General features: G+C 36.5%; 1 protein-coding gene across 3 annotated transcripts in view; it reads right to left on the bottom strand.

Moving 5' to 3' along the window:
* Positions 1-15067, bottom strand: part of MIPOL1 (mirror-image polydactyly 1) — a 200777-nt gene that overhangs the window by 69239 nt on the left and 116471 nt on the right. For all 3 annotated transcript variants that reach the window (XM_087723788.1, XM_087723786.1, XM_087723792.1), the window contains one exon: positions 13725-13832. In XM_087723788.1, coding sequence (XP_087579914.1) covers positions 13725-13832 — 108 coding nt within the window. The remainder of the gene's footprint in view (positions 1-13724; positions 13833-15067) is intronic.

Genomic DNA, 15067 nt, shown 5'->3' with positions numbered 1-15067 from the left:
CCTCGACTGTAGCTATGCCTCTTTCCCGCCCTCTCTTTTTAAAAGGAGAGCTTAACAAGAAAATGTCAAATGTTTCACCTTTCAACACTTCAAAATAACTCTGAGCTTAAAGTATTGTCTAGGAAATCTCTTGCAAATAGTTCCTTTTCTAACTTTCTTTTCAGATGTAGCCAAGTTAAAATTAGTCATGATTTTTTTTTTTTTACTAATTACTTTATTTGGCAGATAAATTTCTTGGAAAGCACTAATGTGGTAAGCAGAGAGGCCACAATCCGGGAAACTAGCTAGCTAATTCCTTGTCCCCAATGGGGTCACTTCTTTTTCTTTTTATGAACTCTGATCTCTTAGTCAGTTATAACTTGAGCCAGTCTGGACAACTGAAGCTCAGAATGAAAAATCTATTAACATTAAAAAATGTTAACAGAACAAAAGGCATATTTAAATATTTTATTTATCTACCTATCACATTTCTCCACCACCAATCTCACCTAAATGACTTTAGGTAGCTTATGAAAATATATTAATAAGAAAAAAGTATAATGTTCAGTGGCATCCAGGGAGAGGCATAATGGAGCAGAAAGTCAAAAGCAGCGTGCCATTGATGCAGTCCTCATTCCTTTTGTATGTGTATTGTGACATTGCTCTCATGTTCAAACAGGATAGAGCTTACAATGTGATGGAGCAATGCTGCTCAGTCATTTTGATGAAAGCAAAAAGATCCTACAGACAACAACAGTAATAATAATAATATACTTGAATATCATTGGCATTAACAAAAATCTTCAATCAGTTGCAAAAGGCAGTTTTATTCAGAACAGCTTACATCAGAGGTGGGTTTCTACTGGTTTGCGCGGACCGGTAGTGTTAATTTGGCCTAGATCGCAGAACCAGCAGCCACTCAGGCTGGCTAGGCCCCCAAACCGGTTCCCCGGTCTCCGTTGCCTTTGCTGGCATGTTTTTTTATTAGCTTTTAATGGTCTTCGCTCATGCACAGAACAATTTACAGTGAACTGAACATGCACAAGCAACACGAATTGCCCACGAAGTGAACCAGTACCGGTGCTGGCACACCATCAAACATCAACATCTGCCTATCCAGGATCCTTGGAAAATATTTGATAAGTGGATTAAAATGTCAAATCCAATTTAAACATCTGGCTGACTGTGCAAGCAATCATAATAATTTATTGAACTTGTATGCTGCCCAATTTACAACAGCTCTGGGTGGCTCACAACAAACAAAGAAATTACAATAAAACCAAAATAAGATGAAAGATGGCAAGTGTGATAAATCTGATTGAAGGAAGTCAATGATCTCATTCTCTCTCACCAATGGTCTCATTCTCTCTCATCAAAGGCCTGGATGAAGAGTTAGATCTTCATGTCTACTTCAAACCACAGAATTTTCACAATGGGGGCCATTAAAAGTTTAGAAGAATCTCATTCGACAGAGGGCAAAAAATGCTATAGAAAGGGGCATGTCCAGAGTCCCAATAAATGAGATTGTTTAATCAGAGAAATCTAAAGCACGCCAATTCTGGAAGATTGACTCAGCTGAGCAGATACTATGGATAATTGATGTTTAGAGAAGATAGCAAAAGAATAACAGATAAGTAAGGAAAAAAGGCAGAGCTGCTCAACTTTGGTGATGAAAGAAAGGTCTAACTTCTACCAGACAATGAGTGAATAAGTATCGAAGAAGGAGAATGCCAGTTTGAGCTTGAAAGAAACAAACTCAGGGAATACCTACTGACTTTAAACAATATTGCCAGACATATATCATTTTTATTCAGTAATTTTCTAATAATAGCTTCTGAAAATTCTGTGGATATGGTACCTCTTAGCTTTTAACAAAGTATCTCAATAATATCTAATTTTGCGTTCTGATTAGGAAGCTATAAACTACCTAAATGTGGGATAGATTGGTCATTTATTAGGTAATTGCACAGATATCTGAAAAAAATCATACTCAAAGAATGCTCATCAATTGCCCCCCAATCAAACTGGAAGGAGAAATTAAGTGGGATACCATAGAAGCTATGGTGACATAGGGGTTAAAATGCAGGCTACTTCAGCTGTCTGCCAGGACTTAAATTCCTTTGTTCCCGATCTACTCAAAGTTGACTCAACCTTCTATCCTTCCTAGGTTGGTAGAATGAGGACCCAGATTGTTGAGGGTAATATGCTGACTCTGTAAACTGCTTAGAGAGGGATGTAAATCACTCTGAAGCAGTATATAAGTCTAAGTGCTATTGGCATGCCATAGGATTTCCTAGGAACAATGCTTTTCAATATTTTCATTAATGATTTGGCTTAAAGGTTTGCACAACAAATTTGCAGACCCAAAATTGAATAGCATCATTTAAATTCTAGAATACAAAGAGAAAATGCAAAATTATCTTTACATGTTACAGAAGTAAGATGAAAATAACTTCCTTGCTTTTCTCTATGGGCTATCTGGAATTGAGAGCAACCTGTCAATAAACTAATTGAGATAGAATCCTAAGCTTCAATACCAGTAGTGGGTTTCAAATTTTTTTAGAACCTCTTCTGTAGGTGTGGCCTGCTTTGTAGGAGTGGCTTGCCCGCATTGTGACTGGGTGGGAGTGGCTTGCCAGCCATATGATGTCCCTGCCTTAGCTCAATTCATAAAAAAGGTTATTTAAAGCTCTAGTTACAGTATATTCTGTCTCTTGCCAAAATTCCTCAAATATTGTCAACTTTCCTGGAGAGGATTGTGTTAATGCAGGACCCTGGCCATGGAGACCTATGAACACACAGTTGAATGAGCAGAGTCTTTCCTTCTGTACACATCACTAGATGTTGTTGTGGGTAAAATATCTGGAATGCCCCAAACACCAAAACAGGGATCCTTTTGATACAAAATTATGTGGAACCCTAACAGATTTCTCTGAGCAAGTATGTAAAGGAGAACTAAAATGTTTGCATTGGCTTCAGAAAAGTAAGATCAGTGAGATTCCCTAATTCCTTTCCAATTACAATAGATATTAATTAGTTTCATATTAAAGAAAGTCTATCTGTGATCAGGGATTTTAGCTTATTTGCATTAAAAAGTTTAGAATTAAGTTTTTATTTTCTCATTATTGCATTATTTTAATGGGCTGAAAGTGCCTGAAACTAATTTACAATATTTAATGTAAGTAAAGCAGAAGCTTTCCAGATGTGTAAAACCGCAGCTCATTTCTTAATTTTAATGGTACTTCTCTGGATAGTTAAGGACAATGATTCCTGGAACAATCTGATCTATCAAAGAGAAACAAAGTGTGGGGAAAATATTTCTCCCAACTGTGGAAGTGCTTTGTCTAATTTGTCTTGTCCAGTTTGAGATGATTGCCTTTTTCTTACAGTCCCAGTGACACAGTTTGTGCTGCTCAAGAGAGTTTTCTGCCTTTTTGGAAAGCCTGTTCAGAGCCACAATTGTGGAGGAAGACAAGCAGCTGTAAATGAAAAGAAACTGTGTTTCTTACATATCTACTTCAACAAAATAAACTCAGTTCAGAATGAACTTTTCGACCCAGTTCACATTCTATTAAATGGCTTAATGTTGCTTGGAGTAACAACAACAACAACAACAAGGGTTAATCTGAATAATTCTGACATTTTGAGATTCTGTGCTGTAATAATCCAATTGTATTCACTATATTTTTTCTAGAATTTTTAATTTAGACCTTTGACTTTCTTCATTTATTAGCTAACAACTGCACTTGTACTCTCTGTCTTCCTTCCATCTCTTTTTTTTAACATCAATTTTTAGCATGTTTTTCTTGATGTCAGTTTATACGAGTCAAGCACAAAGATACAAGACTATTAGTAATGTGATTATTAATGTTAACACCAGAAAAATATAAAATAAAATTTATAAAAATAAATTTTTGTTTTAGGAAATCAGGCTAGTAAATGAGTTAATAAGTAAATGAAACCAATTAGCATGTATTTCTGAGCTGATCTACCAATCTACATTTCACAGCCCTGCACTACTTTATGAAAAAAAAATCTTGGAATTACATCTGGTAAACTAGAGCCAAGATACTATCTTGTATTTTATAACTATGTATATAGGAAGTTGGAACGATGTGATCTAAGCTGCTTCTGCTATTACTACTAAATTCCACTGGGCAAGTTTGTGAAAACATGAAAGCTGATGTCATTTTCCTTTGAACATAAACAAAACTCAGCAAGAGTGTGATCTATTTTTCTGAAGAAAAACTGAAAAAACAAAACTTTGAGAGAGCTAGACATTCCTCTACAAGGTCATAGTTAATAAAACATTTGGAAAACGACATGACACAATTTAGGTTTAAAGGTTCACTTAACTTTGTTTTAGTGTTTTGAATCTGACAAGCTCACATTGTCAAAAGATGTTTAAATTGTTTTGTGTTTTGACAATTGATCTGCCAGAATAATTTTTAAGGAGCTTTCTTTTTTTTCTTTTTTGTTTCAGTTAAAATTAAAATCCATGCTGCCTAATCCTTGGAGTCAATCTGTAATTAAGGGGATTTCAAGAGAGACCATGCACCGCATTAATTATAAAATTCAATATCTGTTTAATACTGTAACAAAAGAATGAATTCCAGGCAACACACCAAAATACGATCACTTCTATATTTGGGTGAGAATGTATTCCACTCCCATTTCTAGAAAAAAACAGGCACTCAATGCTTACAGTCATTGGTTTTCATATTCTGATATTTGAGCAGCCTAGAACTAAGCTGGTAATCATATCCAAATCATATCCAAATTCTAAGGAACTTTAGTTCAGGGATGTAAACTTGTGGCCCTCTAGATAGTACTGAACTACTACTTTAAATATATCTCATCACTAATTTTGCTGGCTGGGGGTAGGAGGAATTGTAGCTTAGTAACATTTGGAGGGCCTAAATTCACTGGAAATACCATGGATTTAAATTTGGACTTCTGCATACAAAGTATGCCCTGGGCTTCTAATCTCTGTTTCTCAGTCATAAAAGGAAGATAATATATGTTATATACAAGGGTTTTTGGAAATTGTAATTTTCTTGATAAGAAAGTATATAAGAAATAACATAGAATTTTTACCAAAGAATGAATCTTACCATTTGTGTAGAAATATTTGTGTTTTGCAAAATCTAGTTCTGTTTTTTTCCCCACTTCCAATTTTGCTTTGCGAATTGGTTCTGGCTAAATACACATGCGCAGACACACATGTCTGCATGGACACACATATTCATATTTGGGTCTCTATGAACTGGTACTCACTATACACAGATGTGCCTATATTTCATTTTCAAGATCAAAACTTTTAAAAATGTTATATTCAATTTGCAGTTGGTTTGTAGAGATTCTTCAATTTTTAATTTATTTATTTTTTAATTACCAGCAGAATAAGGCTTCAATCATACACTTCCATGTATTTCATAGATGGAAATAAATCCCACCGAGACCCATGGAGCTTTATTTTTGAGCAGACACAGACCTACTTGTGCTATCAATCTATTGTACTTAGAAATCTAAACATAGGTGCTTTGTGAATTGGGGTTTTCTTAATTGTCATTTTGATTTTGCAGGGCAAAGGGACTAGGATTACCTGAAAGGGTCTTGATGGACAGCTTTTAGGAAAGAGGTGTTTGTTCAGTTAATTCTACTTCTACACTGAGATGTGTTAGTTTATCTTTCAGGCGAAGATTCTACATGCTTTTTTCATTTGCATTTTTTTGTCTAATGAAGGGTAAAAGTTGAAAATGCAACTGTTAAGAGAATATTCAAAGCACTGAAATTGAACTCTTTCCTCTTATCCTTATAAGAGGAAAGAACGTCTCTCAGCTTATTGCTTCCTATTGAATAATTCATTTCTGTATAAGTACAATAAAATAAAAGTACACTCAAGGACTGAGCAATCAGGTTCTGCAAGGACGACACATCCTAATATAGCCTCTGCTGATATCTCCAAGTATTTGCTCTGTTTTAATATCTTCCACACAATGGGTCTGCATTCTACTTGTCTTGCCTGTGGGTAGTCATGTTTGGTATTGTGCTTAATCTTTGTGAAAGAATCTGGAATCTGAAGAGATCTATAGTTTATACTAGGTGCCCACTGTCCTTCCTGTCCCTTCCCAATTGTTTCTGAAATCACTGAAATCACCTGCAGTAATGGAGCACAAACCCTAAGAGACTTTAGTTTGAAGTTTGAAGTTTTATTTTATTTATATGCCGCCCTATTCCCTAAAAGGGACTCAGGGCGGCGAACAACTCCAACGGGAAGGGGAACATGCAAATACAAAATAGACATTTAAAATAACCAACAACCACACCTGTCGAGAGTGGAAGGGAGCTCATCAACCCCAGGCCTGCCGGCACAGCCAGGTCTTAACGGCTTTTCGGAAAGCCAGGAGAGAGGTGAGGGTCCGAATCTCCGCGGGGAGTTCGTTCCAAAGGGCCGGAGCTGCGACAGAGAAGGCCCTCCCCCGGGTCGTAGCCAGATGGCATTGGCTGGTGGATGGAACCCGGAGGAGGCCGACCCTGTGCGATCTAATGGGTCTTTGGGAGGTAATTGGTAGCAGGCGGTCTCTCAAGTACCCAGGTCCAATACCATGAAGGGCTTTATAAGTCCTTTACATCTTAAGACTCTCACTTAAACAATTGAAAATAGGGGAGAAAAATGCTATTTTGATGTCATATAGCTGTAGACAATAGAAACCTATCCCACTTATGGATTATGAAGAATATGAGGGTATAACCATAAGGGAACAGGAACATTTTAGGCATGTTTATGCAGTGGCTAGGTGCAAGTGGGGAAAGGATTCTGGAAATGCCTAGAAATAGCTTCAAATACCAAGAAATATACTGAAGCAAATAACTCTGGATTGGACTTTCACTTGGCTGCCAACACTTAGCAGTCCAACAGAGCAATAATGTTGATACAAATAACAATTGCCAGCAGTATTTATTTTCAATAGTTTCAACACAGTTCAAAGCTACTGACAATAATTTTGTCCCTGTCTGGTATTTTTTGTCCTATGGACATAGAATGAGTTGGGAATGTAATGCCAAAACTCATCAGATATGGACAAAACACTCCTAGATGTGGCCTCTGATGGAGATCAGCATGAACAGGTTAAAGTGACCAGCTGCTTTAACAAATTGTGCCAGACTGGAAATCAAGCCAGCAGGGCCTTATTGCTTTAGCTGGTTCTGTCTTGTTAGACTGGGATGATATTCCAAAAAAATAGTTTAGGAAAGTATTTTGGGTAAAATAAATGCGTGACAGAAAATAACATACTTGCTTTGTTTTTAAAAATGAAAATGAAAAATGGCTACTTTAACTTTTCCCCACTCCATGTCCCCGAGATGTAACGGAAGGCAACACGCATACAATTCAACTCCCATTTGTGCAAATATTTATTCCATAGCATGTTATACAACATCTTCAATTAAAACTATTACCAATAGTCTTTGGTTAGTGGTAGTAATTGGGACCAGAATTTCTGTTGCTAAGAGATGCTATAGTAAAGTACAATTGTCATCGCTTAGTGATGGCAATCCCAGGACTTGCATTTGCCATTGTTAAGCAAGGACTGAAGGTCATTAAGCGAGTCACAGGCAGGGAAGATGTGGTGCGAGATGTGGCATGAGCATGACGGGGCTGGGGCTGGCTTCTGCCAGGGTGGAGATTGCATGGTCCCTGCAGAACCTGGTTGCATGAGTGACTGCTGCCGGGCAGGGGAGGTGTATGTGGTTTACCAGAGCATCTTTCTCTGTGGACCTCCCCTTCGTTTGTGCAGGACTCTGCAATTGTGCTGGGATGGCTAAAACTTTAAGTACCATTCATTCACCACCATCGTAACCTGGAATGGTTGCTGAAAGAGAGGCCATTAAATGAACACTACCTTTGCCCCTTCCTGCTATACATCTGTGTTCAGATTTGAATTTGTCTGATTCAGCCCTGCCACTTAGGCAAATGAAGAATAAATGGAAGCAAATTCCCTGGACTTTCACTCTTGCAGCAAGATGCTTGAGACTGCTGAGCATAAAGAGGTGGAGGAGGCAAAAAATATTTTGGGCCAATATTTCTGTTATTCAACCATTTAAAATCTCTAATTGCAGCACTGTGACTGGAAAACTGTGGTTGATGAACTTCTACTTACCATCAACTTTTAATTGATGGTACCCTTACAAAGTGCACCCTAATTTGAATTACAGCAAACTTACTAGAAAGTTGACATCTTAGAAAAAAGTTGTAGTGTATATTTGAACTATACCTGAGGTTTCTAGATCTACAGGTAACACAGGACTTGTCTTCTTTCATTACTCATCCTCTTGTTACTTCTGAATCCATGGGTGGTCATGGGGGAAGGCAAAAGCCAAACTGGGAAAGTTATATCACAAAGCAGACCTCACCTCTTTGTATGTGCATCTTGGCATTGCATGCCTTTTCCATAAAGAAAGTGACCTGCGTTGTAATATCACAACAATATGTTTCATCATTGTGAAAAAACCTCCAGATTTTACCGATGCCTCTTTCTCCTTTAGCTATCCTTCAGAGTATATTAGCATGCTGCTGATATCCACACATTTAGCACAAATAAATACAGGGTGAAAACCTTCATGTTATGAGATTGTACTTTGGCTTCAGTGCAAGTCAAGGCCTAGTGAAACAAGGTCTGGACTTGTGTAAAAATCCAACCAAAATACAACTGTGTGTGCAAAGGCTTCCTTCCTGCACTGAATGTGCGTGTGTATGTGTGTGTGTATCCAAAAAACTGTTATCATTTGAGGAACTTTGATTAAAGTCATTGTTCTGGAACTATTTGAGATGACATCCATGATTTAGTAATGCCTGACACTTATGTTTCTTCATTTCCTACTTTTTCTCTAGTATACTAGAGGAAGAGCCAACAGCTTTAAAACTAGCTGTATTATCTATAATGTCTGAATTTGGAGAATTGTGGTTTGTTCAGCTGTGACATAAATCTTACTTAGTAATTAAGCTAGAATGATAATTCCATGCCTTACGGCAGGGGCATCAAGCTCATGTCATCATGGCACAGTGGTGGGATACAGGCGGTACGCCCCGGTATCGGCGTACCGGTGCCTGCCTGGAACACCAGGTACCGTTCCAGTACAGTGCTCCGGAGGGCCCACCCGCGTGCCCATTGTCCTTACCTGTCTTTAAACTCTTCGGTTCTTCCACTTCCATGCATGACGCGTACAGCAACAGCATGTCGCTCTGCCAAGAGCAGCTGGAGCGTTGTGGAAGCTCGCAGAGGCATCGCTGGTGGGTAGGACGCATGTGCACACTGCACGTGTGTGCATGCATGTGCTCGTGTGCATTTATATGGAGGATGCTGGGACCACCACTGTCACGGCGGCATCACGTTACATTGTCCCCCTTTGCTAAACCAGACATGGGCGTGGCCAGCACATGACGCATCTGACTGGCAGGCTGGGAGTTTGACAGCCCTGCCTTATGGTAATTCAAAAGCAAATAAACCACATTGCTGCTTAGATTTATTACAATTTCAGCCCATTGTTTAGGGAGAATTTCTTAAAATAATATTATGATCTTTTTTTCCTTTTAATCTTAGTTTAATAAACCACAGATTCATGAGTTTAGTAGCAAAAATCTGGTAGTTATTTCAAAGTAAAAACATTAGTTGGACTTTGTCACATAGAATAAAACATCTTCCCATTACTCATAAACAGGCCATAAGTCAACAAGTAGGAAAGTCGTTTAAATTAATCTGCCATAACAGAGAAGACACTACATGGTGAGGTCAAGCAACTTGATACCAGCTGTTTAGGGTTTTAAAAGTCAAATTATATCTAAATATAAACATTGATGAGTATTATGAATATTATTTCTGTTAAAAATCCATACAGCTTTAGATTTTTTGGTAGCAAGTTATTTACTTTATACAGCTCACTCTTGCTCCATTTGTATTCTAATACTTTTTCAACTTTCCAGTGGAAAACAGTTGTACATTCTGGGAGACATCTTAAATTATATAATTATGACAGTGTATGAATGAAATCTATTCATGGAAAGCCACAGGATAAGATTTGCCTAGCTAACTTTGCTTTCAGAATTTGGCGGACAAGTTAGGGTTGTGTGAATTAGAATTTGGTTTTGTGATATGCAACGAAAGGAGATTTGGTAAATGCAAATACGTGATATCTGCCTTGTCAAGGACAGTTCGAAGCTTTGGAAATACATTAAGGCCTCCCCTTTTACTGACCCATCCTGCCAGGAAAAAAAAAAACCCTCATTCATGACATTTACAAATTTCAAGGCATACAACACACAAGAGCCGAACTTTATCAGGTAGAGGGGCTCAGGTGCCATTTATTTTAAAAACCCATACCTTGAAAATATTTATATAAAACTAGCCCCACCTATGTCTCCTCAGTGTCTACTGGAGACTGAAAGTAGATTCTATTAACTTGGAATGGTATTTCAGATAAGAAGGTCAGAGATCGGTCAGAAAAAGACCTTTGCTATTTAGAGCTTCCTATGTCTTACCTTTGGGGTAAAGAGTTTCGGAAACCACTTAACAGCATTTTTTGTGCAGGACAAACAACAATATATCATTATGCACTCAAGGTAAATAAAGAAATTTAAATTAATTGCTATTTTATTTCAATCATTTCTCACTATTTCCTAACTATTATCCAACAGGGTTTTTTTCAGTTCTGTAGCACATGAAGGGCAGCGTTTCCACTGTATTTTCCACTAAAACCAAGAACATTTCTCTAGGGTTATCCTAAATCATCTATACTTCACCAATGTCTGCCTGAAATGAGGAAATTCCCCTCTTTTTCCCCATTGCATATTTAGCAATCTCTTTGAATCCTCTCTGTTACCCAATCCCTGTATTTTCAATAAATCCTCAGTTGTATAGGGACTACAAACCCCAGAATTCCCTATCAGTGCTGACATATCTGCGGCTCTCCAGATGTATGGGATCACAGATCAATATTAGCCCAGCTAATATTGTCAATTACTAAGCTAGCTAGGAGTCATGAGTTGTAATTGTAACACATAGTTGCTTTGTGAGATGGGTAGCTATGTAATTAGAGATAGTTAAATAAGAATCAGAAAAGAATCTGACCAAATAAGGCTACGATAGGTAATATTGTGATCTTATAGAGCAACTAGATTTTCCAAGCTTATTAAAAAGAAACCTTTGCTAGCTACAACCTCAGCTTGTATTACTTCATTTAACTGACATACTATCTTGGTCATCATCAGCCTTTTAATATTATTTTGGAATAAATGATAAAAAAATGGGTCACCAATATATATTGAGTTCTGTTGCTCTGATTGTCTATAAATTTAAATTAGATACATGTGGCCTTTTTTGAAACATACAACCAAAGCTAAGTAGGAACAATACTAAAACCTTTCTACGATATGTAATTTTATTGTCTTTATGAATAAAGAAGTTAATGCTCTGTACTGTATTTCCTCCCTTTAGGCCTAAAGTTTTGCTAAGATTAACACCACTCTTTCATATAATCTGTTTTGGTTTCAGAAATACATTTTTCTTGATAAAATCATTTCCTTAACCATAAGATCCATTCAATAAGAAGCTAAACCATGTGTACTGTAGTTTCAATTTTAAGTGAAACAAACATTTAAACATACAGTTAGTATTAATAATTCTAATGAGTAAATAGTACTATTCAGAAAAAGAAAGCACCACGCAAGTAACAGCTGAGTCATAATTGCACTGTGGATGTCTTTCTCCTTTTGAAAGTGAAAAAAAGTAAAATAGGCCAATTGGCTTAATAGTTTATTTGTGTTACTTGTGTAAAATGTGTGTCAGAAACACGTGGTTTTCAGAAGCAACAATAGTTTGAGCAATCAATGTAAGCAAAATCTGTTTGTTCCTATTGTAAATAATCTTCAGCTTATTTATATTGTGTTAAAAACTGCCCTGAGAATTTTTAAAATCCTAACCAGTCTGTATTGTAATAAACATAGCTATTAGACTTACATATACCTACCATTGCTGAAAAAATGAACATAATATTTTTCAAATAACTATAACTCTTGCACATGGAAGAAATACTAAGAGATCAACAGTATGATGTTAATTATTTTAGTTTAGCCAGATTGCAAGTTGCCACATTTATTGCAAAATGTTTTAGCACTAATAAAACAAAATATTTTTCAAATTGTAGGTTCAAATAGTGGGTCCTTTAAACTTTAGAAAAAACATTTGCCCACATTGTTAAATGACTATAAATTCAAACATATTAATATATAGAATTAAATTAAAGTTTTAAATGAAAAAAATGAATTGGATGAGTTGTAACGATACTCATGCCACCATGGGTTTAAAATATCTAAATACAGCAACATGGAAAAAGGCTAGATCAATGTAACAAATACAGTTTTATAACATTAAAAAGTGAGCCATGATTTTGATAATGAAAGAATTAAAGCTACAAATAAATGAAACAGTTGGTGATGAACTACATTTTATCTGACAGCTGCCTAAATTTCCCTCTCATCTAAGAGGTTTTTGAACATTCCCATGACAACCAAGCAGACAGCAGATTTATCTCTGTTGCCTCACGAAAGTTGCCTGGGCTCAACTCTTAAGAGTAAGTCAGAAGAATAAGCTCAGCTTTATGAGTTGGTACAATCCATTTATTAATAGACACCTATTTCATATTTCAAAAATAAAACAGAGGTAACACTATATTTACCTCTAAAACCTATAGCAAGTATGCTAGTCTACTGAAAACAAAGTTAAACAGAAGAAATTGATAGGAATTGAGGTAAAAATTATAGGCCTATTGACAATGATTTTTTTTCCTTTATACTTGTTTAGATGAATTAAGAATTCCCTCTTTCGGTTTTTTAAAAACAAAATGTAAAATATTGGGACTGAAAAGTCTCCGAAAATTTTTAGATCCTGCTTTTCCTCCTAAGGATTCCCAAAGTTAACTACAAACAATCAAAACAAACAAGCACCAACTTCCTCTAATATGTAAAATAAAAACTGGTTACAAGAATGTTTTAAGATACTAAAGTGAAAACTCTATTTAGAAACTTCATCCTAAAAATGAAGGCTTTTACCAACTTCCTTGAGAGCATTAATGAGGAAGTAAGATACATCTCTTGCTCCATCTCCTTTTTACAGAGCTTCTCCCTTTTATCTTTTACAATAAGATTTGTTTTTAACCTGGGACTGGGAAGAGGAAAATATCAACTACCTATTTGCAAACATCAGTATCAACAATGTAGTTACTAATACAATAAGTAAATAATTGTATTAATACATCGTATAATATTTGGGCCATGGAGAGCAGATAGATACTTTAAAAAAACACAGTCACTACTCGACAAACAAGAGTTTCTCTCCAAATATGGTAGATCTGCAATTCTGCTTGCTATAAAGAATTTGTATCAATTTAATGTTTGCTAGGACAAGATAGCTGGTCAAAATTTAAAAAAAATATTGCTTTATCTTCTTGCATTCACACTTGCTGTCATTGAGAGAGAGACAGAGAGAGGGAGAGAGAGGGAGAGACAGAGAGAGAAAGCACAAAATAATACCATAACAGAAGGGTGCTGTATCTGTGTTTAAAGAAGAGGTTGTTGGCAAACAGCACAGCTCACTTCTGCTGAAATGTACACAACTGATCTATGCAGCAGAGAAAGCTGGCACCCAGGGCTTACAACCTTAATTTGCCTGCTAGAAGGAATGGAGATTTACCTTCAGAGCACGTTCTTGATTGTTTTTAGCAGTCAGATGTCTAGGGTTGTTTGCAGAAGTCTGGTTCTGCTCTTTCATATGATGAAGCTCCTGCTCCAGCCGTTTGCACTGCAACGAGGAAAGAATCCCATTAAGTAAAGGAAACGGCGAGTATGTGTGTGTGTACATACACATAATGATATACACTCATTCATTCTAAGGAATATTGCACTGAATCAGATTTCAAATGATTATTGGCCATTCTCTTGCTGGACAGTTTTGCAATCAAGAAGGATAAAATGGAAGTGTAATGCTTACAACAACATGTAAATTAATGGGATAATTTGTTGTCCATGATAGAAGGGAGACATACTTTACAATATCAGTATATGCATAGAAAATATATCTATTGTAAAATGTAAAAATTGGAAAGATATACTATTATTATCTAGCATATTAAAATAAAACGAAACAAAACAAAACAAAACAGATTTTATGCATTACAGAAACTATCTCATGCCATTTAAGATGGCAACTATAAAGAGCAAGCACCAAGAAATTAAACAGTTAAGACAAAGTGTAAGATATTGGATACATTCAGCCATCTAATTGAAATCTAGTTTCTGGGTAGCCTACTGAATGAAAAGAATGATGGGGTTGAAATTGTCACCTGTGAAGCCCTGATGACTTTCTGATCCTCTGCTCTGCAGATCTGGTGGGGGTGTAAACAGCCACTGTGTAGGACAGATAGGCAGAACACTAGCAGAATACATCCATGAACACCCAGTAGCAGATAGAACACACCATGAAACTTCTTAAATTCACAACACATGGGTAGACTAAACCATATTTTCATCTGGGAAACTGTGACCAAGCTAAAACCAAAAAATGCAAGGATTTTCTAGAAGTTTGGCAACCAGACAATTGGCATCAATAGATATGAAGAGATAAACTACATTTACACCATTCAAAAGAGAGAATAAAAACTTAAGAAGTAAACAAAAAGATTAGAATACATCCTTTCCAGCAAATAATGCCCAGATAAGCAGAGATTAACACAGACAAACAATTAAGAAGTAAACACTACCCTAATCAAGGAAATACCAAGGAGAGAACCATACTCCCTCAATACTGACAAGCCAGGCTATTGTATTGAATATAAACAGGGAGTAACACCTCCCCTGCCCATTCACTAGCATGAATGATGTTACCTAGCTAGGTAATTAAACATCTGCAAGCAAACAACTAAGCTTAGAGAATACCAAAGACTTCACTGTTCAACCCTGAGTAATTGCACTCAGTGTTGTAAACTGCACCCAGTTTTATGTACATATGCGCAACTTCATTTCATTTTCTTCCTAATG

The sequence above is a fragment of the Thamnophis sirtalis genome, unplaced genomic scaffold, assembly GCF_051295495.1.
Source record: "Thamnophis sirtalis isolate CommonGarterSnake01/CBP01778 unplaced genomic scaffold, rThaSir2_p1.2 scaffold_1, whole genome shotgun sequence".
Classification (NCBI taxonomy): domain Eukaryota; kingdom Metazoa; phylum Chordata; class Lepidosauria; order Squamata; family Natricidae; genus Thamnophis; species Thamnophis sirtalis.
Note: the sequence above shows the minus strand (reverse complement) of the source record. Positions and strands in the feature narration are given on the sequence as shown.